The sequence below is a fragment of the Neocloeon triangulifer genome, unplaced genomic scaffold (genome assembly GCF_031216515.1).
Source record: "Neocloeon triangulifer isolate White Clay Creek 2 clone unplaced genomic scaffold, ASM3121651v1 ptg000014l, whole genome shotgun sequence".
NCBI classification, from domain to species: Eukaryota; Metazoa; Arthropoda; class Insecta; order Ephemeroptera; family Baetidae; genus Neocloeon; species Neocloeon triangulifer.
Window position 1 is genome coordinate 23,736,794 of NW_026775556.1, and position 25,256 is coordinate 23,762,049.

The 25,256-nt window shown below is 39.5% G+C and overlaps 4 protein-coding genes across 14 annotated transcripts; 1 reads left to right on the forward strand and 3 right to left on the reverse strand.

Moving 5' to 3' along the window:
* Positions 1-217: 217 nt before the first annotated feature.
* On the reverse strand, positions 218-9,316 carry LOC132199624 (mitogen-activated protein kinase 1). Its single transcript, XM_059624491.1, has 9 exons — positions 9,051-9,316; positions 2,680-2,806; positions 2,235-2,345; positions 2,038-2,172; positions 1,870-1,986; positions 1,649-1,816; positions 1,404-1,592; positions 992-1,121; positions 218-917 (listed from the first exon to the last, which is right to left on the reverse strand). The coding sequence occupies exons 1-8, from the start codon at positions 9,167-9,169 to the stop codon at positions 996-998; spliced, it is 1,092 nt and encodes a 363-aa protein (XP_059480474.1). The 5' UTR covers positions 9,170-9,316; the 3' UTR covers positions 218-917; positions 992-995.
* Positions 9,317-9,940: 624 nt separating this feature from the next.
* LOC132200249 (trichoplein keratin filament-binding protein) lies at positions 9,941-12,173 on the reverse strand. The gene is made up of 7 exons (XM_059625577.1): positions 11,994-12,173; positions 11,566-11,732; positions 11,298-11,505; positions 10,954-11,150; positions 10,534-10,902; positions 10,224-10,479; positions 9,941-10,170 (listed from the first exon to the last, which is right to left on the reverse strand). The coding sequence occupies exons 1-7, from the start codon at positions 11,994-11,996 to the stop codon at positions 10,144-10,146; spliced, it is 1,227 nt and encodes a 408-aa protein (XP_059481560.1). The 5' UTR covers positions 11,997-12,173; the 3' UTR covers positions 9,941-10,143.
* A 142-nt stretch (positions 12,174-12,315) lies between these two features.
* LOC132201893 (intraflagellar transport protein 80 homolog) lies at positions 12,316-15,009 on the forward strand. Its single transcript, XM_059628436.1, has 12 exons — positions 12,316-12,507; positions 12,564-12,724; positions 12,780-12,890; positions 12,941-13,122; positions 13,174-13,266; positions 13,319-13,456; positions 13,517-13,641; positions 13,693-13,938; positions 14,007-14,170; positions 14,228-14,425; positions 14,485-14,632; positions 14,691-15,009. Exons 1-12 carry the CDS (start codon positions 12,404-12,406, stop codon positions 15,007-15,009), a joined length of 1,989 nt encoding a protein of 662 aa, XP_059484419.1. The 5' UTR covers positions 12,316-12,403.
* Positions 15,010-15,025: 16 nt separating this feature from the next.
* Positions 15,026-24,661, reverse strand: LOC132199771 (AT-rich interactive domain-containing protein 2). 11 transcript variants are annotated; one of them, XM_059624736.1, is made up of 20 exons: positions 24,357-24,660; positions 24,139-24,232; positions 23,138-23,384; positions 22,862-23,080; positions 21,844-22,651; positions 21,216-21,636; positions 20,941-21,154; positions 20,486-20,747; positions 20,112-20,424; positions 19,464-19,766; positions 19,014-19,076; positions 18,837-18,959; positions 18,005-18,772; positions 17,256-17,848; positions 16,994-17,153; positions 16,715-16,879; positions 16,446-16,595; positions 16,270-16,308; positions 15,929-16,020; positions 15,026-15,868 (listed from the first exon to the last, which is right to left on the reverse strand). In XM_059624736.1, exons 1-20 carry the CDS (start codon positions 24,446-24,448, stop codon positions 15,754-15,756), a joined length of 5,241 nt encoding a protein of 1,746 aa, XP_059480719.1. In that variant the 5' UTR covers positions 24,449-24,660; the 3' UTR covers positions 15,026-15,753. The 11 variants fall into 11 exon arrangements, with proteins under 11 accessions (XP_059480719.1, XP_059480716.1, XP_059480723.1 ...); XM_059624733.1 differs by having other exon boundaries at positions 18,837-19,076; positions 24,357-24,661; XM_059624740.1 differs by having other exon boundaries at positions 18,837-19,076; positions 20,337-20,424.
* Between the last annotated feature and the right edge of the window lie 595 nt (positions 24,662-25,256).

Consider the following 25,256-nt stretch of genomic DNA (forward strand, 5'->3'; position numbering starts at 1 on the left):
GAGAGGTCTTAAGAAAGGGATTGAATAGAATTCGTCCTTGGCTGCAAAACCGTCAAGGAGACAAATGAAGCAGGCCATAAAAAGAGTGGCTCTTTCAACCCTTTATAGTGAGCAAGCCTAGATTACTCATGTCAAGTTACTGCACTGACCTTTTGCCGAAGTATCCTTGTACATAAAAAGAAAATATCCACAAAAGCTGAATAAAAATTGCTGCATATTGTCTTAGAAATACAATTTTTATTGAACTGTTTTTTTTTATAATTATGATGATGAATACAACATTTATGACTAAAGAATGCCATTAGAACCACAACTAGGTTGAATAATACATTATTGCCTCTGACAATATATCGTAGGAAAAGTCTTGTAATTTTTTTTCAACGGCGATAACTTTTTGCAACGACATAAAAAAAATTAAAAACTCACAATTTGAGCTTAATCGAGGATCAAGAGAATACTGATTAACATTCGAGTTGAAAACATCATACTTTTTATACACATGTATCCGATGGAGAGTCAAAAAACGAGTACTAAGTTAGCTCGCGATGATGAACAAAGGTACAATACACATTGAGTGATTGATTTTAGGCCGTAATTTGGAAAGCAAAAATCTTCTGCCAACTAAAGTGACGTTAGCACAAACGAATGAACGAGTCACGGGAATATCAATTATTAGACACTGACTTCAAAGTTTTCAAACACTCATAATAAAAAATGCATGCAATATTTTTTTTACGGCTGCGCAATCATCAACAACCATTGGTGTGGCATCATTTTTTTTCTCCGTGTTTGTGTGTCGCTCTTGGAAAGAACTTCTTCTCTATGGAATGTTGATGGCAGGACAATACACCACATAATTACAACAAGATGGAACCAGCCCAGTCTAATCATAAGCGCTTTGTGTGAAAACGCGAGTTCTAAAACCAGAGAGCACAAAAAATTTGTCCTGGTTAGATAAATTATTTTCTGGTCGGCTTTCAAACTGGCCTACCTGATTACGCGTCATTATCCAGGTAGGTCTCCTTAAAGGCCAGGGTCTCCTGGAAGATTAGTGCTTTCAGCTGCTCCTTTGGCAAATCGTCAAGTTCCATCGCCAAACGGAATGGTTCCTCTGCTACAGGCTGGGAAACAGATTTAATTTATTTTTACTATTTTGCAACAAACATTGCTTTTTCATTTAAATTTTTAAATTTTGTAGAAGAAATTTTCTTTTAGTACATTATTGTTTCATAAGAAAAAAACGATATCCTGCTCTACACTTTTCAGCTGGTGGTGGTTTAGAAAAAATTTAAGCAAAATATTGTTTTTTTCTACAAAGCAACTAAAAAAATAATCAAGTAAAAGTCAAATTTAACGATTTCAAACATTTTAATTTTAATATGAAACATTTAATTTCAATTTACCTCATCAGCCGGGTCATAATACTGCTCTAAGTAGGGGTGGGCCAAGGCGCTTTCAACTTCGATGCGGTTGTGAGGATTGAACGTCAGCATTTTATCAAGAAGGTCTAGAGCCTTCGGGTCCGCGTTGGGGAATATTTTTGTCCACGGGACTTTAGGCTTGTACGGTAATGATTGGAGGTAACTTCTAGCCTGAGAAATAATGTGGAAAGTCAGAAAAATATGAAATATTTTGCATTCAAGCTTACTTTCTCATTAATAATGCACTCCAAATCAGCCTCAGTTGGCGAACCGAGAACACCCAGAATGTGGTTCAGTTGGTCCAGGTAGTGTTTACCTGGGAAGATGGGCCTGTTGGAAAGCATTTCTGCCAGAATGCAGCCCACTGACCAGATATCTATTGATTTCGTGTAGCCCTGTAATTTGAAAATTTTTAATAGGAATTTTTACGGAAAAAAACCAATCAAACCTTAGAGTTAAGCATGATTTCAGGAGCACGGTACCACCTAGTAGCTACGTATTCAGTCAAAAATCCCGTGTGATCGTGGTCTGGGTCAGCAACTCGGGCGAGACCAAAGTCACAAATCTGCAAACAAAAACATTGCTCAACTGCAGGGACAGATTGAGGACGGTTTACTTTTAGATCACATGTTGTGTTCAGAAGCAAATTGCTCGGCTTCAAGTCTCTGTGCAGCACATTGGCTGAGTGGATGTATTTCAGTCCGCGAAGAATTTGGTAAAGGAAGTAGCAAACATGGTCATTGCTTAACCTCTGAAAATTGAAAACAAAATGAATTTGAAAGATAATTTATAAAATTGTTGGTTAAAACGAACCTGCGTTTTGAGAAGTTTATACAGGTCTGTTTCCATCAGGCACTGAACTATGTACACGTCCTTCATCTGGTCGATGGTCGGTGCTCTTAAAATGTCCCGTATGTCTATGATCTAGAAGCAATCAAAAGATTTGAATCAATTTATTTTATGAATTATATTTATCCAAATTCAATCAAAAAAAATTAAAAATAATAATAATATTACTAAAAAAATATCAAACCAAAATAGATTTGTAAAGCACTTGGGGTTTCCTTCATTTAATTTTATTTCAAATATTATTAAAAAATGAAATTGTTGAAACTTTACGCACAAAATTAGATGTAAAAAATTATGTTCTAATTGAAACGAGAAATTTTAAGGATTTAATTTTACTCTAGTTTTAATTAATTTTCCATTCTTAAAAGTGCTCCCTTATTTTAATAAAAACTTTGTCATTTTCACTGACATTTTCATGTTTGAATCTGGTGAGGATTTTAATTTCACGCAAGGTTCGCTGACAGTAGGTCTGGTGCTCAAACGGCGAGATTTTCTTGATCGCCACTTTGGTCTTGGTTTGGTTGTCGTAAGCGGATCTGCGGACAGAACACAATTGCAATGAATAAACAAGCAGAGAGAGAAGGAAAAACAAATATAAGAAACGGGATACGATTGTTTGAAAAAAAAAGCAGTGCGGATTTATTTATGTGATGCTGCTGGCAGGCGAGATTGCATTTCGCAAAGCAAACAAGGAGACTTTGCCAATTTTGAGAGTGAGCCGAGAAAGGGCGGCTAATTGAGGGCTATTTTTGGCTGGCTTTAGAACAACGGAGGAAAATGCGGCGTATAATGAACGAGGTGCGAGGCTGGTCTTTGTGTCGAGTGTCGTGGAGCAGAGCCAAATGTGCGCTTCTCGATTGCAGCCCCTTGACACCCGAGCCGCCTGCTCACTTCTTTGACCCGCCACCTGCTCGGCAAGAATTTCGCGGATGCCGCCGAGAGAGAGCGAAATTCGTGTGCGGCGCCGCATCCTCCCTGCGTGTAATCGTTTCATTGGCCGGATGTCGGTGGCCGCCGCCGCTTGCTGCAACCACTCGATTCACTCTCTCGGAAGCCGAGATTGGTTTTGGGAGTGTTCGTCGTCGCCGCCGCGATAACCGACGCAATTATTCATGTGGAACGGAATTAGAATAAAAACACAATCGTCTTGTTGCGGTGCTGCTTTCCCTTGTTCGAGTCGAATTGAATTAAATTTCACTTTTCTGCTTGGCTTCCGCCCAGCCGATTCTCATCAAATCTTAAAAAGTTGACCGTCTTGAATTAGATTTTAAATTTTAAACATGAATTATATTACTTATTTAAGACAATTTTTGACGCTGAAATGCACATGAAAATTGTAAATTTATTTGAAGAAATTGACACTCCAGGAGTTGATCATTGAGCTTTTCCTTGATATAAAAATTGTTTTTAATAAAAATCAATTGTAAATTCCAGTAAATAAATTAAGCAGAAACTTCAGTGAGTTTCGATTTAAACAGAGAGAAGAAATGGGCACACTACAGAACGTTCATGAATTTAAAGAATTTTGTGTTTTTAATTTTATTCAAAGGCCGTTTTGTTTTAAAAGAAATTAAAAAAAAAAAACGAGAGGAAACACAACGTTCAACTCCTGTTTAAATTTACTCTGCAGGGACTATTTTTGATTAAAAAATCATGTTTTTATTAGTAACAAATTCAAATACATTAATTTTAATTAAACAGATTTAATAATCAAACTAAAAAATAAATGATTAATTATTGAACTGAATAAGCAGAAAGTTCAATATTTAATATTTTAGACGTTATAAATTTTTTGTATATTTTTCCATTAAAACTTAAATTCACCAAAATGGATATCAAATATTTAAAAATGCACAAAAAGACTAATTTTGCCTAAAACAACATTTGTGAAACAAAAATCAATCGCATTTTATTTATTTATAGAGAATTTGTCCCTTTAATTAAGTTGGAAGATAAAAAAAATTCGCCAACCCTTTTCATTACTCCATTTCCTCGTGTTTTGCCAATTCGCATTTGGCATTATTTATCAGCCTTGATGGTTTTTAAACGTCAATCGAGTAGGAGTTTTTTTTTTTTGTGCTTGGACGGCATCGATTTGCGGCAAAAAGTCGTCAGCATCGCTAATTCGCCGCAGCAACAGCGTAAGTAATTACGATAAAATTGCGCAGGCGGAGGCAAATTGCGCTCGCATAATAAATTAGCGGGTGGCGCGCGTGAAATATGTATCGGCTTTTGTGTGCGAGAGGAAAATCAATTTGGGCGCTTTTCGTGCAAAGTTTGTTTCAGCGGCGAAATGTGCCGTGCGCGCGTTGACAGGCTAATTTCGCAAGTGAGCCGTGAAGGATGAGCGAGAAATGGATGCAACTCGCAGCCCGCCCGCCGCCGCCGCAGCCGCTCGTCTCTCTCGCGTGACCCACTTTTGCTTTTGCACCACCGGCCGACGAGCCGACCGGACCAAGTTTGCCCGCAAATAAAGGAAACCCTTTTAGCAGCCGTTGGTATAAAAGCGCAGGCGAAACTCGGTGGCTGCCCAGAGGAGCAGACTGTTTTTACAGCGGGTGGCCGCAATTTAAACGAAAAAAATTACTAAAAATACATGAATTTCATAAATTTTTTGGATTTTTTCCTAATTGAAGATTGGATCAGGCAGAAATTCATAAATTTGTTTTTATAGACTTCCCTATTTATTTTTATTAAAATTTTGCAACACAGTTTATATTTAAGTAAAAAAATTCACAGGAGAATTGAGGAGAATTTTTTTTTCTCACAAAATTAGCAAATTAAAACAAAATATTATTCCAATTAACTTCGTTTTTTTTAACACTTTTTTAAAGAACGACTTAAATATATCAGAAAAAATTTCTTCACCATTTTCAAGCAATTTATAAAAAACATGATGTTAATCAAGAAAAAATTTCCATTCTTGTGATTGCAAATATTGTGTATTTATCATTTAGAAAAAGAAAGATTTTGAGAAACTTCAAGGTGTAAAAAGAAGGTACTTGAAAAAAGTATCAAGGTTTGTTCAAATACACGAAATTTCGCTTTGTGTATGAGCTTGTTGAACCTTCCCGTGAATAACGCATTAATTTGAAACTTTTTGTTATGAACAAGTGCTGAAGGAATTGAATATTTGTGTTGATTTTTATGGTACCGAGATGATCATCAAGGAAAACTGGAAGGCGGCGCAATTTCATGATAGGCATGTTTTCACTAGATGGTTTCCATTTTTTTTTAAAACAGCACCATGTCACTGCAAAGCACTGGAAAATTGTGTATGTAAATTTTTTGGTCAAATATGTAAACAAAACAAATATGTAGTAAAAACAAAATTTATTAAAATGAAAGCGGAAAAATGTAAAACTAAACGGATTTAAAGGTTATTTAAAGTTTATGGCATTCAATCCAATAAACAAAAAATTTATCTTTTTCAAAATTCTCTTATTTTTTTTTCTCAATCCTTGATCCCAAACAAATTGTTTTCAAAAATTAAATGTTATCATGTGATGTTGGACAAATAAATAAGAATAATAATTTTGTGGGAGAGTTTCACGATCAAGGGTTGATTTATGGTGATTTGAATTTAAAATAAGTTTTTCCTCGATGGGTTTTGTGAGTTGTTTATCGTTTTAAAAAACAATAGAGCAGGATATTGTTTTTTATAACAATAAACAACCCACAAAACCCATCAAGGAAAACCAAACTTTAAATTGAAATCACCAAACAATAATGATTCATTTATTCAAATATTTATCAAACCACTTATACAACAACATAAAAGATAAAACAATTCACACACAAATCCGATAAATAAATTATGAAATTTAACACTTTTAATAAGTACTTGAAACATTAATAATAAAAATAATGATTAAAATAAAATTGATTGATTGATCGATTTAATTTCAGATATACGAGGGGCTCCCTTCGTTTATTCTGTTGGGCAAATGGATGGTGAAACTTGTGAATGCCGATTGGCTCGCGGCTGAATTTCCACTCGAATAATAATAACAACGCTCCAGCCGCGTGCGTGTTTTCTTTTGCGGCGCAAAACAAAAGGCAAAACCCGGCCGGCGTTTTGGTAATAATTTCCGCCGCAGTTCCATTTCATCAGCGCGTTTTGCGAATTGTATATTTTATTTTTACCCACAATATTCGCTAGCGCAAATTTAATCCTCTTGTTGCGGAAATTCAAATTTTAGAAAAGTCAAATGCAATCAATACTGTCGAAATAGGAAAAGTGAAACATAAAAGCAATAATTCTGACAAATTGAAATGAATTTAATTCAATCTTACTCTAAAAAAAATCACATTTAAATAAAACACTCGGGTTTGAAAAATTATGCTAAATTAATTCAATATTGGAAGTACTGAAAATTAATAAATGATTTATTTCCTTTCCTGCTTCTTTGATTCAAATCAAGTTCATTCAGAGATATTTTGATTTTTTTTACCAATTCTAGCAATATTTTGTTGCCGCGTCACTTTTTTACAATTCGATTTATTTCATTTTTGCAAATTGCAATCTCTCCATCTCTTTACCAAAATTACAATAAAAACAAGTTTCCTCGATTTGAAAAAAAAATTCTCAAATTACATCGATCTGTAAAAAAATTTGATTCCGTTTTATTTGAAATCGGAAACTTTCGTCCCGGAAAATTTTGACAACTTTCCGCCTTTCACTCGATATACTCTAATGAAGAGCAAACTTTTGAGTGACATCATCGGAACGAGCTCTTGATATCAAAAATTGAGTGGCTGCTGGAATTTCTCTGTCGTATTCGATTTCAAAAGCTCTCCGATTGCAAAAGCGTCCAAAGTTTTCCGCCGACACTGGGCCAGATTAAAAGTGAGCGAGTTTTTAATTAAACGGAGCAAAGTCTGCCGCCGAGCGTTGATATTTGTCTTGCGATTTCAATTTTCTCTTTTCAGCCGAGGATAAATTCGTCACGACGTGTCGGACGGAGGCGCCATTAAATTAAAAACGTGCCGCCCAGCAACCCCTAAACTGGCATTTCGCCCCAGTGATTATTGTTGCTCGCTCGCTCGCGCCGCAAAATTGATCCCTGCGTCCGTCCGGCAAATTGCTTTCTCACCGATCAAACGCGCACAAAGACCCCCGTCGGCCCAGCAACTGTCACTTTGCCACGCCGTCCGTTCATGCACATCAGTCACGAACGGCCAAATAAATGAAAAGGCCCAGAAATAATTTATCATTTTCGATGCAATTTGAAGGAAAGTGCTCTCGGTTTGTAGATTATGAACGATCAAAAAGAAAATTTCATGAAAACAATTTGCAATTTTAAGCAGAAAAAAAATAATTAAAAAATACAAAGTTCTTGTTTGAATCAATTATTTTTTTTATGGTGAAGAAGAAGCCGATTCGGATCTTTTTAAATTTAAAAAGATTTTCTTTATTATAACGAACAACTGGATTTTTCTTGTTGAAACATTAAAAAAAAACAGTTCGTTCAATAAAAAACATCGTTCCAACAAGGAAAAGCCCAGTCGTTCATTTCAACACGGTTTTTAGATTTGAAATTTTCCTTCCTTCAATTCATGGAAATGGAAAATAATTTACAACGCAAAATCCCCATGGGAAAAACGCTTTTAAAAGCGCAAATTGTTAGGAAAAGGGGATTTTTATCATTTTTATTTTCCTCTCTCACGATAAGAAGTTTTATTTCAAAACTTTGCACAAATAGAAAGTTGGTCTAAATTATAAATGATAATTAAAATTAAAATGATAAAAGAGCAAATAAAAATGTTGCAATTATCCGAGTTTTTTTATTTGTATGCTAATATTGAAATGAATTAAATTTAATGTTATATTACAATATTATATTATTGTTGTTTATTCATGTAATTGCTAAAAGCATATTGTTTACATTCCATTAGGTTTCATTTAATTAAATTCATCAACTCTACACTAATCATAGTAATTGTGGAAGTTGTTTCATTCTTCTACTTTTTACTAAGTAAAAATGACATGAAAAATAACAAGACAAGTGGAAATTTTAAATTTCATAATTTTAAGATTAATAAAATTTTCTTTGCAATGACAAAACGAATATTAAAATATAATAATGAAATCCACTTGAATGTTAGCATTGAATTTTTTAGAAAATACTCAATTTCAAACGAAAAAAGGAAATATTTGATTTGTTGCGGTTTGTACTCAAGATTTTAACTAGTAAATAAAATTTTCAGAAAATTCCACTAAAAAAATTACCAATCAAAGCTCAAAGCATAAAATTTGAAAAGTTTATTTAGTTTATCATCTTTCAATAGACTCTGACGTCTGCAACACGACGAGGGTCTTTTTTTACAGACGCAAACATACTAGACATAATATGCCACTTTTCTTTAATCAAACGCCGTCTTATCACGACCAAGATAAAAAATTCCACAAGAGGCTGCTGCTGCACATTACAAAAAATGCAAACCCCAAAATAAATACAAAATGCTGGAGCAATTTTTCCTCGTGAGATAATTTTTTTCATTTAAATCTCGGGCAAACAAACCGTGCAACGAATTGAAACAAAGGCAGCACGCCCATTTTTGCGGAAGGGAAGTTTTGACGGAATATAATGGAACAACCCCTCGTTGCGAAATTGAAGAAGAAAAAAACACCCGACGAAGAAGAGGAAGGGCGCGGGGGACTTTGAGACTGCTTTTGAGAGTCGAAACGGGGGCAGCAACAAGTTCGGCTCGGTGCGTCTCTGGTACGGGTGCGGAGGGTGCGTTTGTACGCATAGGGGTAGGACACTTGTTACTTACACGACCATCCCGTAGGCGCCCTCGCCGATGTAGGCCAGGTTGGTGTAGCGAGGGCCCACCTCGAACACCTGGCCCCGCACGATTTCGGCGCCCGCGCCAGCACTGCCTTCGCTCGCCATTTTCGCCGAGTGTCGCAGCAGCAACGGTGACAACTTTCCGCCCTTTCCTCTCTATCTATCTCTAACTTGGCCCCGACACTGCAGCGCGACTACACGGCCAGGCGAAACGCAAACAATTTGCGGACAAGATGTCAATAAACACGGGTGCGGCCGAGCGACGCCAGGCGGAGCTGCGAGCGCCCTACGGATGAAATCTGAAATCGGCGCCGATCTCCTGCGCACCGCGGCGGCTGCAGCCAACACGCGGCGCCCTGGAAATTTGCAAATTTGACCCAAAGCGTAAAAATACTCCGGCCGGGTATTGATTACGTTTGTCTCACCGGCGAATGCGAATTCGGAGAATCCAATCGGATTGGAATAATTGATGCGACGAGCTTCGTTTTTCCCTGACAAGTTAGTCGTTGATGCCAAAAAGTTGGAAGAACAAAAAATCGCAAAAAATAATTAGCCTGATCAATTAATATATGAACTTATAATTAATTTTGGCTTCGATGCAAGTATTGCAAGTTGATCAGATGTGTGCTTTGATTAACCAGAATTCACGTCATTTTTTAAATTAATTCATGAATATCTGACAATTATATAAAATTAAATAATTTTAATTTAATGATATAATTCAGAGCAGCTTATTTTTAAAAAAAAAAATTGTTTTTGTATGTTTTGATGTGCATTTGATCTGTTACGACACATAATAACTGAAATTTTTGTGAATTACATTACCTAATTTACTTTGTTAGGTTTTGTCAATTCCATGCAACTTAAGCAAATTAATATTCAAAATTTTAAATCATGAATCTTTATTAATTTAATTATCTTGTAAATCTATTGTTCAAACTTTGGTTCCACTCTCATTTCTCAAAATAATTTTCGATCACGCATTAGTTTGGTAGAAAAATAGTCGTAGTTTTTGTGAATTTGTTCAAATTTTATCTCAATAGTTGGTAAGGCACTCTTGAAGGCTTTTGTGAGACCAGCTACTCTTTTTCCAGTCCAGCTTCACCCTGCCAAATTAAATTACTTAAATTTCATTCAAAAGCTTTTGTTGAAAAATCACTTTTTCGCCGAGCTGCTTCACTATGGTGTTCTTCAAATTGTACATTGCCTTTCCAGCGTCTCGGTGCACCCTGGTGAGCTCAATCAGGGCCTTGCATTCGGCCTCCAGATTCTGTCTTTCCAAAGTGACAGCCTCTCGTCTGACACGAGCGTGGGCCTGCCACTCAGCCAGCACCTGTGACAACTGCTGCTGTCTCTCAGCCTTTTCCGTCTGCCATCGCTGCTCGCAAGCCTTCAGCTCGTTCCGAGCTTCTTCCCTAATTTTAATTTTATTTAAGGAAAATTGATCTTTAATTATGTAAATAAAATACTGGAAGATGTTGGCGCAATGGTTGGCCACCCTCTTTTCCCTTTCAGCCTGCTCAGTCATTTTTTTCAAGAGGCTGTTGACCTTCAGGTACATTTCCTTCTGGATGTCGTCTGACAGGGACGCCTGCTCAGAGGCTTTCTGCACCCGCTGGAGCAGGGCTCGGTCCTCTTCGATTTCCTGCAGCACTTGACTAGCCTTCCTACGGAGGTTGAACACAACCTGCCGTTCGTAGCTGCTTTTCGGAGCCAAGAATTCTGTCCGCTGCTTTTCCTTCTTCACCTTTTCCTGGTCGATTGCAAATAACTCTTGCTCCATTTTGCTGGCAATGGCCTCCTGACTCATCAGGGCAGCAACGTTGATCTCATTTTCCCTAAATTCTTTGTTAACTGCGAAGGTCAAATTTGAAAAAAAAAAATCTTACCTCAGTCTACCAAGAGCGTCTTCGATGTTGATGCTGGCCAATCTCAGTTGCTCGTCACGCTTTTTTCTTTCCTCATCCTCCAGGGCGATGGCGTGTCGAAGCTCTTTCAAGGTGAGGCTGTCAGATTTTTCCATTTCTGGCTCCAGAGAAGTTTGACTTTTGGCAGAATTCACACGAGACAACTGCTCAATCTCAGCCTGTGAACAAGTTTGAATTTGAAAAATTCTGATTGTTGCATCAACTGACAAACAATTAATAACTGACCAGATTATAACATTTTAGTTTTTATTGTTGTAAAAAAATTCATTGAATAAAAAAATCAGATCTTAAAATAAATAATTTACCTTTCTGGCCTCCTTTTTCTTGGCAACCAAATCGTCAAACTTCATCTTGAGCTGCTTGTCACTCAGATCATTCCATTCGAACATTTTATGCAGCTCTTCGTTCAAAGCCACATTCTCTTCGTACAGCATGTGAGACAAATTTTTCCGTCTCCTGTTCAAATTTGCCTCTCTCTGGCTGTTCTGTTCGGTCTCCTTTTGCTTGTTCACTCTGTAAAATATATTAAAATTTTTTATTAATAAATTTAATCAAATGAATTGCTAACATTACCTTGATTGGTAGTATTCAGGACGAGTCCAGTCTTTCTGCTTGGAAGTCTGAATGTCCCAGAATTTGAAGTATTCATTGGTCCTCTCACAGTCTTTCCGGAATTCGTTGCTGGCGGCAGTTCTCTTCACAAAATCCGTGTAACGCTTCATTCGTGGCTCCTTGGAAAACTTTAATATCGAGACAGGTTTTAATAAAAGCAGTCAAGAGAGTATTTTCTCTTAATAAAAACAAAATCCTCAAAGTACAAATCCAACAATGAAATAAATTATCATAATACGATTATTGAGCAGAGCACTCCATGTGGATAAAATAAGATCCTAAAAAGAGAAGCAGTGCCCCAGGCCCACCCAGGCCCCAGCAATGTCGAAATGCGAAAAATTCAAAGGAAACAAAACTCCGAGCAAACAGCGGAAAAGAGAAAAAATTACCATTTTGGCTTGAAGTCCTTAGCTGATCATTAAGAATTTTACTAAATTTCGATCAAAATATCCATTTGAAGACTAATTTCTGCAAATTTTCAGCGCATATTCCAGAATTTTGGCACTAATAAGTGTTTGTTTACGCCGTGTTAATTGCATGCTTCGTTATGTGACAGGAGTGGGAGTGGTTTTGCCGCCCAAACTTTTAGCCACATTTATTGGACGGTGCTGCCAAAACTCCACTCGCGGTGGAATTTGGAAATGATTGGCGGGAATATACATGGGGCTTATTATCACGAGGCCATATAGAAACGAGCGAGAGAAATGCGTTCTGGTTTTTAAATTAAAATCATAATAACAACACAGATTTTAAATTTATTTCCACATAAACAAATTAAATTTTATTCAGTTCGTACAATATGCATTTCCAAGTCACGGTCCTTCCTCAAAAAGCGCAGCAAACGGTCGACAACAGCGTTCCTTGCATCACATGGGTGTCCAATGATGAGTTTTACTCATGCGGGTGAAAGTTATTTCATTTTTCAAAATTTTTGAAAATCATCATTATTTCAATTTCAGGGGTGATCATACAATATATCGGTGGAATTCTCAAGGCGGTGAGGTCGTCAAGATTGCCGAATTGTCCAAAGATTTCACTCCGACTTCGCTGCACAACTTGCAAAAATCAAGATCCAATAAACCAGGATCGGATTTGCTGCTTCTGCTGACCACTTCAAATGGTAATAATTTTACTTCCGTTGAGGAAAAACTCATTTTTGAAAATTGGTGACGCAGGAAAAATAATGATGATGAGCGGCAGTGGTCGTCTGGAGAAATGCGTTGATGCTCACAAATCGGAAATATTGGTCGCCAAAATCAGCAAAGACGGTTCCAGTATTTTAACAGGTATTTTTTATAGTTCTTAATTTCAAAATTCAATGATAAGTAAATTTTAGGCTCTGAGGATGGAAGTATTAAAATTTGGTCTCGGTCTGCAATGCTGAGGGCGAGTTTCAACGAATCCACCCCTTCGTCAATAATAGCAGCCGACTGGTCTCCAGATTCGCAAGCAATCGCATACGCTCAGGGTGCTTCTGTCATAATGAAACCATTGATACCCGGCTTGGCTCCTACAAAGGTTGAAAACAAATTAAAATGCTCCAAAATTTTACTGATTTTTAAAAATTAGTGGCAAGCCCACGAAGGTATGATTTTGAGCCTTTCTTGGAGTCCGACGCAAAATGGTTTTATTGCCACTGGGGGCGAGGATGGAAAATGCAAAGTAATTTTTAGTTTTATTTTAATGAAAAAGATTTAATTAAAATATTTTTTAGGTATGGGATTCAATGGGCCATCTTATGTTTTCGAGCAGCAATCAGGGCTCGCCAGTAACTTGCTTGGCCTGGAATCTAAATGGGCAGATTTTGGCTGTCAGTTCGCACAACGCACTCCGACTCTGTCAAACTATGGGGGTAGCTAAATTTAATCAATATTAATAAAAAAAAAATAATAATAATAATGCAACAAAATAGCGCTTTTCAACGTCGGAATTGGTTTCAAATAATACGGCGCACGCTATCAATTGGAATAAAGACAATTCTCGACTAATTGGTGCTTGCGGATCTGGGAAAATTATTTCAGCCAATATTGTTGGCAGGTGAGATAAACGCCTATTATTATTAAATTAAATTTAACAACAATTTTTTAGGGAAATCCAGCGCGATGGAATTCAGGCAAAAATGGTCGGAGACAAAATTGTTCAGATGCGCGACCTGAAAATATCGGACATGTGGGAAACCTTGGAGGTCAAAAGTTCCATCCTATTACTCGAAGCCGGCCATGGACACGTGGTCCTCGCAACAAGCGACAGGTGCCTTATTTACAACATGACCACAATCAACACACCGATGGAAATTAAAGTCGCTGGCGTATTTTTGCTTCAAATAACGGCAAAGTAAAAATCTATTTAATTCCTAAAGAAAAAATTTAATACTGTATTCATTGTAATTAAAATTATTTTAGGTGCATTTTGGCTGTGAACGAATTCGGATTTTGGGTTTATTCACTACAGGGTCGCGCCATCACCGTTCCGCAAGTGCCTAATTTGCAGAACGTACACCTAACCGAAAATACAATTCATCTGGCGCCAGACCATTTAGCCATAAGAGATTCCACTGAATTTAGAGGCATGTGTCAAAATAAAAAATATTGTATAAATATTTAAACAGTTTTTAAAATTGCAGTGGTGCATGTTTTGGACTTTGGGTTTTCTCGAGCCACGGACAGTCAAGGCTCCCCGAAAATTCGGTTCAAGGAGCCCATCAAACAAGTAGCTCTGAATCAAACTGAGACGGAAAGATGTTTGGCCGCTCTTGATTTGCAAGGAGATCTTTACGTTGTTCCCAATCCGGCCTTGCAAGGCGCTGCAAGTTACAAAATTTGTAAGAAAAAATAGTAAAATTATAAATCTATATTGTTTTTTCTATTTATTAAATATTAGCTGGGATGGTTCGGCACATCATGTGGAACTCGTGTAATCCCTATCTGAGTGCCTTGACTGAGAGCGAGCTTATTGTGTGGTTCTATCCTCAGATTGTGGTTTTGGATAATCAACTTGTGACCAACACTCGCTTCGAAAAAGACTTGAGGTATAACTGTAAATTAAAATTAAAGAGAAAAACTAAAATATTCCATAAAAAAATGCAGCGAAATTGGAACGAATGCTATCTTAACTCAATTTAGTGGCGGATTATTGGAGATTCAGCGCCACGACAAAATGAAAATTTGCATGCCAATGAATTTGGTGCCAGCAACTCTATTTAGTTTGACAGAGAAAGGTGATTGGGTCAAGGCAATGAAACTGGTGCGGAAGGCATCATCGACCTCACTTTGCAAACCGGGAAGCATGCACAGCTTTTTTGCTGCAAGGTGCTTGATGAAGAATCAACCCAAAAAATCGCTCCCCTCTTACATTGCACTTGGAATGGTCGACGAAATTGAATATGTTATGAGTCAAAATCGATAAATTAAATTGCCAAGAATTTAAAAGAGTCTATAGCATTTTATTTTCTTAAAAAATAACAAATTTATTTCCAGCATAGGTCAAAAGCAAATAATTCATCCATTCGGAAAGCTTGTGGATCCTTGAAATGTTCTTTTTGTTAGCTGAGAGAGAAAGAGAGCTTCTCACTCATGAAATAGACCTTTCGTATCACAAGAAAAGTTTTATCATTCCATGGGCAAGCTTAACAGCAAAATACTGACATGGTAGGCTCACGGTTGAAGCCAGTCTGCCGAGACCAAAAATCGTTTCATTCATTTTGTGCGAGATAGATTGACAATTCCAATGGGTTTACCAGACATTAACTTTTGCAACAACAGGTCATCTCTTTGGCATGATATAAGTATCCTATTACTTTTTAAACATCGTTTGAAAAATTTACGCACTTAAAAAAACAGTGAGCCTACCCCACAAGAAAGTGTAAAAAACCTTAAAGCACAAAGCATATTCCTTAAGATGCCATTTAAACTAAAATGCAATACAACATTAAGTCAATTCCACATTTAAAATTTTGTTGTTGCCTTTGATGTTCACTAACCAAAGATTATGTTAAAAAAATCAAGATTACATTTTACGAGTTTACCTGCCGATCAAGAGCAATGATTCGAGTGTTAGTCGGCTATTGCAATTGACACAAAATGTGTTGTAGACCGATAAGTGGAGGGGAAGTACAATAAATTAACAATGATTGACACAAAGAGTGGCTGGTCAGCTCTGGTTAGACGCCTGGTTCATGTCGTACAGGACCTGTGCAATTGTCCGAGATGATTCCACGTTGCTCAGGGCGATACTTGCCAGGTGAGGTTCATAGCTCCTTAAGTGCCTGCAACACAAAATTTTAAATAAGTAATCGATCAAATTTATTTTTGGCCATTTAATTTACCTCTTGCCAGTGTTTGAGTAGATGACTAGATTTCTTAGAATTAATGACGATGTCAGGCGAATACTCTTTGTTACAGGCCCTTCATTATCATCCTATAATAGAGAGAAAATTAAGACGTTTCCAAAGTGAAAAAATAAACAAGCGACAAAAATAAACACACACACAAAAATATTCATTAAGAATTTTTTAAAAATTAAGAAATTTAAAATTTATTATATTAAAAAATGTTATTAATAATTCATAATGATTTAAATAAAATAAAATTTTGGTTAAAATGAGTGAACAAAAATTAGAACAACACCAAACATGCATCGAGATATTAATAAGTAAGAAATAATTACTTGGAATGAAAGTCGTCTCGAGGGATTAGTTTCGGCAGGCTGTTAAATAAAAAATTTTCGTTAGTTGGTTTGCTTTTTGTTAATTCACGCTTTGCTCCACAATCTCTGGCTTCATTTTTTTATATTATTGAAAAATAATCAAACAGATTGTGCCAGAGAACTAGAGCAAGGCTCACCTGTTGGGTTGGGCGAATGATTTGAGTAACTTGAGGGGCCGCAGCCCCTATCTTAATAGAGGGAGGAGGAGGAGCAGCGTCTGGAGTAGAAGAAGTAACAGAAGTAGTGGCAGTTGAAGCAACTGCTGTTCCAGCCGCAGCAGTTCGTTGCTAAAAGTCGGTTGTTTTGTGTTAAATTAGTCAGTAAGTGTAAATGAAACCCTAGCCAAGTCGAGAAGTCAAGGTTTCCCATTATATTGGTTATAGAATTTAATTTAGAAAAATCTCACCATCAGCTCCTTGGGGTTGACAAACTCAAGGGCGTGTCTCTTGATGGCATGCAAGGCAGCATTCGGAGCGTAGCCTGGGTGAGGAGGTGGCGGCGCCGGAGCAGGAATTTCACTTTTGCCACTCATAGCCATTTGCTTTCTCCTCACAGCCATTGCCTTCATTGTCTAAAGGTAAAATTAGTTTATAATTATTTGTAATAATTTATGAATTAAGATTAGAACTTTTTCCTTTTAAGGAAAGAAGTTTATATTTAAGAACTAAAATAGTGAATAAAATACCTCATTATTGCAGTGCCGGTCGTAAAGGTGGGTCATCAGGGAAAACCTTTTCCGTTTCAAATTGTCGCACCTTTCCCATAAACACTGCACATCTTCTGGACCAGTCGGGCAGTGGCTCTGGCAGGCGTGCATGTACACTTCATTGGCAGACTTGAAAATTCTACAACAAAAATCACAGTTGAAAAAAAAAACATTTCAAACAAACTATTTTGAATCAAATTAAATCAATTTTGGATCAAATTCTCTTTCAAAAATATCCTACCTCATGCAGCCCCTCCACTCGCAAACAAAAGGAGAAACTGGAAGTGTGACGGTTATGGGAGCCGGTGTTGCTGTGGTGGTTGTCGTACTTGTGGGCGTTGAACTCGCACTTGTGGAATTTGCAGTAACTCCTGCAGAGGTTGTGACGGTGGCTGAGGTGGATGCTGGGGTGGCAGGTCTTGCAGGGGTGACAACTTTGATGACCTGTTGGGCACCTCCATTGGCTGGGTCGACTGGTCGGGCGATGATAGGGTTGCAGCCAGGCAAGGTGACAGTCATCTGGCCACCACTGCCCTGAGTGAACATCAGGTTTTGCAGACCTGAGGCGCCACCTTGGATGGCACTGCGTGGAAGCTGCACCATCATTGGCTGACCTGGCGTGCCGACCTTTTGACCTTGCTGGTGAAGGATGATGATAGTTTTTTGATTCGAGCCCTGCTGCTGATTCTGGGCTAACAGGAAGGTCTGGCCCTGAGACAGGCCCTGCGAAGGAGCAACCACATACGTTTGGCCGTTGTTCTGCGTGAGAAGGAGCTGCTGACCGCCACCTACAGTTGAGTTGATCAACATCGGCTGTTGGTTTTGTACGAGCATCTGGAATTAGAAAAATATAGATGATTTAATAGAGTTTCAATATTCAAGGTTCTGGTTTTCAGACATTATGAAATTGAAAATCTTACAGCGGCCTTTAAACCTTCTTGAATTTTTAACATTATATTTTACAAAATATTTAATTTGAAAGCAACTTACCGGTCGCTGGCCAGCTTGCTGGACGATCACCTGCGTCTTCATTGGCATGCCCGATGCCTGCGTAAATACCACCTGGCCAGGTTGGATGCCGCCCTGCGCGACAATGATCTGCCTCGGCGCTGCCATCAGGACAGGCGCTTGCGTAGTTATAGCTGCGGATGTGGTGGTTGCTGTGTTTTCAGTCGTGCTTGCAACCTCGGACGAATTTTCAGGTTCGGATTTGGCTTCAGGAGTTTCATTTTCAGCCTTGACTTCCCCGTTCAGGCAAATCTTTTTGGCTTCCTGTGGCGGGGTGGCCGTCGGCGCCGGTCGCTTTAGCCCCTGTTTGGTTTGTTCGGCACTTTGGTTGGTGTCGTCTAAACTATTCTCGACCAGCTCCAGGCCTTTTTCGCTGATTCGCAATTCCTTGCCAATGATGCCGTTGATGATGGGCTCTTTAGTGGCCACCTTCTTCTCAAGAAGATCAGCCAACATGCCTTTGGCCTTCGGCTTCTCCAGGTTGCCATTTGTCGGCTTTATCTCCTCGGTTGACTCATTGTCGATGTCTAGGTTGTGCGGCATGCCATTGAGCAAAATTCCTTCGAAACTGGTGAGCGAATTGTCACCGTCCCCATCTGTTGAAAGGCCGCCGCCACTGGAGATTATTGAGTTTGCTGTCGACGCTGCTGAATTTGAATCTTCGTCGATTTTCGTAGATTTAGGTGGAGGCGGTGGAAGAAGGGTGTTGCTTTTGGAGAGGTTGTCTGTTGTGTCCATGCTGTTTTCAGCCTATAAGTGAGAAGAAGATAAAAGTTTAGAAAAATCAATAATTAGAAAAGTATAAAAAACGTACCTGCAATTCTGGAGACAAAAGCCCTCTGGTGCCATTGACCTTGGGAATGACAACTGGCTGCTCTGTAGAATCTGCGGTTTTTGTAACTGGTTTGGTGGTTGTACTGACACTTGCACTGGCAGGCTGCAGAGGTGGAGGTGGTGAACTGATTTGAGGTGGGATATTTGTGCTGCTCACAGCTGTTGTTTGCTGCCCTGATTGGAGTTGCTGCTGCATCAACCTTTGCTGCCTTTGAGCTACCTGCAAATTCAATTGAAGTGTGAAAAATTGAGTTAGAATGTAAAAGTTGGTTGTTAGAGGCAGCTTCATGCCTTGCAAAATTAATGTTGAAGTGCACTTTTGCATTTCATGGGATGGGATTTGGAGAATTTGGAAGTTATTGAATTAGAGCCTTTGGTTAAATATTTTGGACGGTTAAAAGTTTTGTTATTTTCAGAAAACGTCACAAACGGTTAGTCACACAAGAGCAAGCAATCCCAATTCTAAAAATATTCAACTGAGCTGAGGAGAGAAGCAATTCGCCAACTTTACCGCCTAAACCACCAAGAATGAATGAATTTCCACGGCGAGGAGGAGGGATTCAAAAGCTGATTTTTTTTTTAGTTCAAATTTTTTGGAGAATTTTACCTGGGGCTGTTGAGCGTCTGTGATATTAGTAGCTGATGAGGTAGTCACGACGTTCAACATGCTCATGCTCTCAACTACAGAGGTTGAAGTTACAGTCGGGGCTGTGTTTACCTTTGAGGCCAGAAGGCTCTTGATCAGGGAGGTGTTTGGAGTGGAGGAGGAGGGGCTAGGTTGGGAGTTAGAGCATGTTGAATGGGCTCCTTGGGAGGTATTGGCTGGTGATAGGGGACCTGATGAGGGTCTCTGTGCTTGATGCTGTGCATTACCCAACAAAGCCTGCGTCAAATGAGGGTGTGCCATCACCTTCACACAACGAATCAGCAAATTAACGACAGGAATACAACCACACTGATTACAAGACTAATATGACAGCTTCTGTCAGCAAAAAATTGCCAACATAATCTGTCGCTGGAATAATTACCGAGTAACAAATTTACAGGATTACAGGCCCATTGAAGGTAAATATTTACATATTTTTTAAATGAATTCATTACCTTTAAATTACTGATCAATAAATCATTTGGAATACCTTCAATGAGCATGCAAACAGACTAAGTACAAAACAAAGGTAATAACAAAAATTGTGATGGGCATGAGAAAGAGTGACGAGAGTGAGCGTGACTGAGTGTCTACAGCTAGGACACGCACCTGACTCTTGCTGTCCACCTTAACACCAGATTTGGACGGCGCGCTAAGCTGAGCTTTAAGTATAGGCGACGGCGCATTTAACGCTGGGTCGCTAGCCGCCGCAGAGGCAACTGGTGTTATGGGGGCATTTTCAGCTACAGTGGCAGGAGCGGGGGATGGGGTGGGCTGCTGTTGGCTAGCAACAGGACCAGAAGCTACAACAAGGGGCACAGCACTTGCTCGCACCTTAATTCCTACGTATTGGTATTCCTGGCTGGCCCCGGATGCTGCGTTCGGTTTCGGGTTTGGTCCAACAGAGCCTCCAAAAACAGTCCTGTGGAAAAATTTGTGCGTTTTAGCCAACTGCTTGGAAATTTCATGGGTATGTTTTTTACCTGACGAAACGAGAGAACTGGAATGATGGAACGCCTCTTTTCCCAACTTTTGAACAAGCGGCCAAGTATTGGTGATAAATTTCGTTCTGATCGACGGTGGCCCCAACAGCAATCTCGTAATTTGTCCTTAGCCACGCCATTACAAATTGTTCGTTCTCTTGAATTTGTTGTTGCTGCTGCTGTTGCGCTATTTGAGGTGAAGGGGCTTGGATGACGATGGTTGTGGTTCCAGAACTTTGCTGGGGCATTGCTTGAATTGGCCCTGAGAACATAAAGATTAGATATCATGGAAGCACCTTAATTAAGTGAAATACAAAAACAATTTTGATGGAATAGTGCACTTAATTGCAGTCAGTAAAGTGATTGAACTCTTGAAAACAAAAGCTTTAATGGAAAGAGGAAACAAGCTTCACGGTAAGTAAAAATCTTAAGGAAAATAAGAGGATCTGGCTTACTTTGAGGTGTTATGATTTGTTTGGTAATGACTGTTGTTTGCGCAGCAGGAGTTGCATTCATTGTGGTGAGTTGGGTCAGCTGCGGGGCTTGGACAGCACCAGTGGGAGTGTTGATGACCGTGCTGCTGCTGCTAGGGTGAATCACTCCACCCTGCTCTGGCACCCTCTCAACAACTCGCATTAAAATGCACGCACGAGGACCATAACTTTGAGCCTGCAATAAACAATTTCAAATTTAATTTCTAGACCCTTTAAATTTTAAAGTTAAATTTTACCTCCACAGTGATAAGTGAAACTAGAGTGTCAATAGCACCATGGACCCTGCAAATGCTGTTGCAAGCCTTCTCGCCAAGCGAGGATAGCGAATAGAGGCACTCCAAGGTGTAGATTAGAAGCATGATGTCGTGGAGTGTGAGGAAGGTGCAGACCTGATCGTAGACCTTCTGCTCTATCACTTTGAGCATGAGCTCTTCATTGACCTCGTTTTGACTAAGCTTGTTTATTATTTCCAGACAAGAAATTATCATGAAGCGGTCCGGCGACGAGAGGCCTTTGGTGACGGTCGACAAAAACATTGCCGCCAGTGTGTCCGTTTGTGGGTCTTCCAGCACCATCTCACCAGCCACCTGACTCAGCATGTCCAGTCCCATTTGTGAAAGTCTGTTCCACTTGGACTGCATGCACATAAGGGCGAACCTGAGAAATTAGAAGAACACATATAAAAGTAAAAAAAAAGTCCCATTTTAATTCAAGAATTTGGAAACTTATATCTTATAATCAATTTAAAACGAAAGTAGGCAAATCTACTTTTAAAAGAAATCTAAATTTAGACTTTAGGCAAAACTGATTTGAAGTGTAGTTGGTGCTAATTAATCCAAATTTGAACATTCGACAAACTCTTACCTCATAAATGACAGGTTTTTAGTTAAAACGGGAATGTTGTCCTCCTCAAAGCTGAGATTCCTTAGAATGGTAGCAACTTGTAGCACCCGTTGTCCAAGCAAATCGTCTACACCCAGGCCACGACCAAGGCATAAAAAGTCCCTTTCAAACTGTCCAAAGTCGATCAACGCGTCCAACTTTGAGTAGTCCACAGGTTCGCACCAAAACAAACTTTTGCTCTCCTGCTTGGGTAGCTGAGGAATTTCATCCTCCGGCACATCAATCATCCGAATTTTCGGCTTCTCCACTTTCACCTCCTCCACTTCCACTGGCTTTTCGCTTTCCTCACTCTCAGGTTTGACCACTTCCGGCTTTATTTCGCCGTCAGGTTTGGACTCTTCGACAGTCTGTTCGTCGTCTGCCACATCCATGCGATTGGAAGTGTCAAGAACAACAGGCTCGGGAGGGTCAGTCTGGACTTCGGAAGGCATTTCGGCACTGGGGACTTCACTTAAGTCGACCATAGCGCAATCGTCAGTATTTTCACTTTCAGGCACTACACTTGGAGGTTTCGTGGATGGTGGCGAGGTTCTGTCCGGCAGTTCCTCGATGCATTTGCTCAACTCCCCGAGAACAGACTCGCTGTCCAACAAGTTGTCCGGTAACGAGGAGGGAGTGGGTGGAAGGCAATAATTGCTGAATTCTTTTACGGGAGGAGGGTCAGTCAGTTCCAGAAAGTCTTTCTCCTCAATGACGTCAGCCCAGAAGCGTCTGGTAGACTGATTCTTCGCCCGCTTGTACATGTCCATGAACACGTCTCGTAATGAAGCTGCAAAAATTAAATTTCACTTATTGTCACAAATTGAAGAAACTTGTTGAAATTCCTTATAATTTAAATTGAAATTTTAGTGTACCAGTGTACCAAATCTTATCTCAATCAAATATGCTTGTTATCAAACTTCATTCAAAACCTAATTATTATTGATTATAAAATATTTATTTTTCAATTACTGGGAAATAAAAATTAAAATCTATTTACCTTCTGCAAAAACTCCAGCGTGCGCCAAAAGGAAGTCAACGAGACGCGGACACCTATCCAACTTGAGGGTGTGTTTTCCCTCGTTGGACAACAGTGTGCAGACGTTGATGGCGTAGTCCTGTTCGTTGGGCAGAGGTGACAAAAGAGACAAAGCCAGTCGGTCGTACTCTGTCGCCTTGAAGAGCTTTGTCGACAGGCCCACATTACTCCGAACAGTATCTTTAGAACAAATTTAAAATTACAATTGACTTTTTCATTTAAATCAAAAGAAACTACCTGAGATGTTGTGGTGGTGGTGGTTGTAGGTGAGAGGAACGTTGTGAATCGCACGGACAGACCATCGTCGATTGTGAGCATCCTCGGCGTCTTCTTCCTGATCGCCGACTTCGCCCATGAAGTGGACCCGCTCGTAACGCTCCAGGTATCTGATGTAAATCTGCTTCAGTGCGATTCCTCCGTTCACACAACTCGACGGCAGCGAGAACTGCTCGAGGAGGACGTCCCATTCCGCCCGCTGGTTTACCTAAATTGTTGAAAATTTCACAATGATATTAGTTTCGTCAAAAATAAAAGTGGAGTAAAAGCTTTTCAATTAAAATAATCTAATGGCTTCAAACTGCCTTTTATTTATTTTAACCAACCAATTGCATTTTCTATTTTGAAATTTTAATATCATATTTTCCAAATGGAAATTTATATTTAAAATTAAATCCAGTAATAATTTTTTTCTTGGTGTGAAATAAAATAAAAAAAAAATTGTTAATAATAATAATGATTTTTTTTATCCCTTTAATTACTCTGCTATGATCATAACACCTTTAAATTTTAATCTGAAATTTTTAATTAATGTCCTTGACGCTAAATTAAAAATTAATTCCGATCTCATACACATATTAAGTTTTGAAAGAAATCCATAGGAGGAATGCGGGCCATTTATTTATGGTCCTCCCATCCATAAATGCCACACTTAATTGATCAGCTAAATGTTATCAAGGCCTTGAAAATGTCAAATTCAATGATATTAAATTTTTCACTGCAATTATTAATTAAAATTTAAGTCAATCAAGCTAATTAATTAAGAAATTAAAGTGAAAAAATTTTTGGATTAAAAAAAGGACGACGCAGTTGTAAAATGGCAATTGGGGGGCCGCGCGGATTCCGAAGTGGAAAGTGGAAGGCCTGAGGCCTGGGGGTGTCCGAGCGCGAGAGCGGCGCGTCGGACTGCGTCGGCAAACGTCTAAGACGGCGCGGCGGAACGCAAACAAACACAAACATACCTTCTCCCATCCTCCGTGTGCGGTCACCAGCACGTACAACAAATACAAATCGACTTCATGGCCGTGCAATCGGGGAACCTGTCTGAACGGAGTCCTGCGAACACGAAAACAAAACAATCGTCTCTCAGTTAGCGGGCGAGCGCGGTTGGGAACGGGAGGCGCGCGGCCGCCGGCCTCCTGCGGGCACGGCGGCCGAAACGCGGTCGGCGGGCACTCACCCTCGGCCATCGTGGAAGTGGTGCAGTTCTCTCAGAAAACCGTCACGTTCCTTTTGGTATGTGACTGGGTCCTTATTTAGAATTTTGGCCATTCCGCGGACAAAATCCTGCGTGCTCACAGAGGGTTAATCACACATTTTGGCCCTTGGCGGCCGAGCGTTGCCCGTCTGAGCGCTCACAACACGTCGTTTGGGGCAGTATCTAGGTGGAAACGACGAACGAACGGCACTCACTCGCACACGTTAAGCCCCTCAGCCAGCCAGCGAGGTTAGCAAGCGAGACCCGAGCGCGACTCCCGTTCCAACTTCCCGCTCGTCCAGTATCGCGATTCCTAAAACCCAAAGGGCCGGTTATTTTCAAGATTTAACCGGTTTTTATTAAAACTTACCGGTTTTTGAAACAAATTCATGATAAAATAAAATTTAAAAACCGGTTTTTAAACTTTTGCTAGAAAAATACCGGTGAATTTGTTCGGAAAAAAATCGAGCATCGATGCAAGCGTGCGAGACGGAGGTTGATTGAGGCACCCGCAGGCTTGGCTTTATCCTCACCCCTGTGCTCTCCTCGCTACTCGCTAGCCGCTTATCGCCAACCGTGCGGCAGACACTCGGACGCGAGCCCGCACGCGCCCGCCGAATTTCCCGCCGAAATAAACTTAATTCCCACGCTATTCGGGCCGACTCTGCGAATTAATCCCAAATAAAAAATGCAAAAAGCAGCAATCGTGCATTAGCACTTTTATCATCAAAATGGCGGAGGACGATGAGTGTCTTGGCGGGTATTCGACGTGAGAACAGGTGCACCCGCGAGTGAGAGCCAGTTTTATTGCCGGCCTTCGCGAGTTTGGCGGAAAAGCATCTGCCAGTCAGTTGAATGGGGAGCCGCTTTAAGACCGTCTCG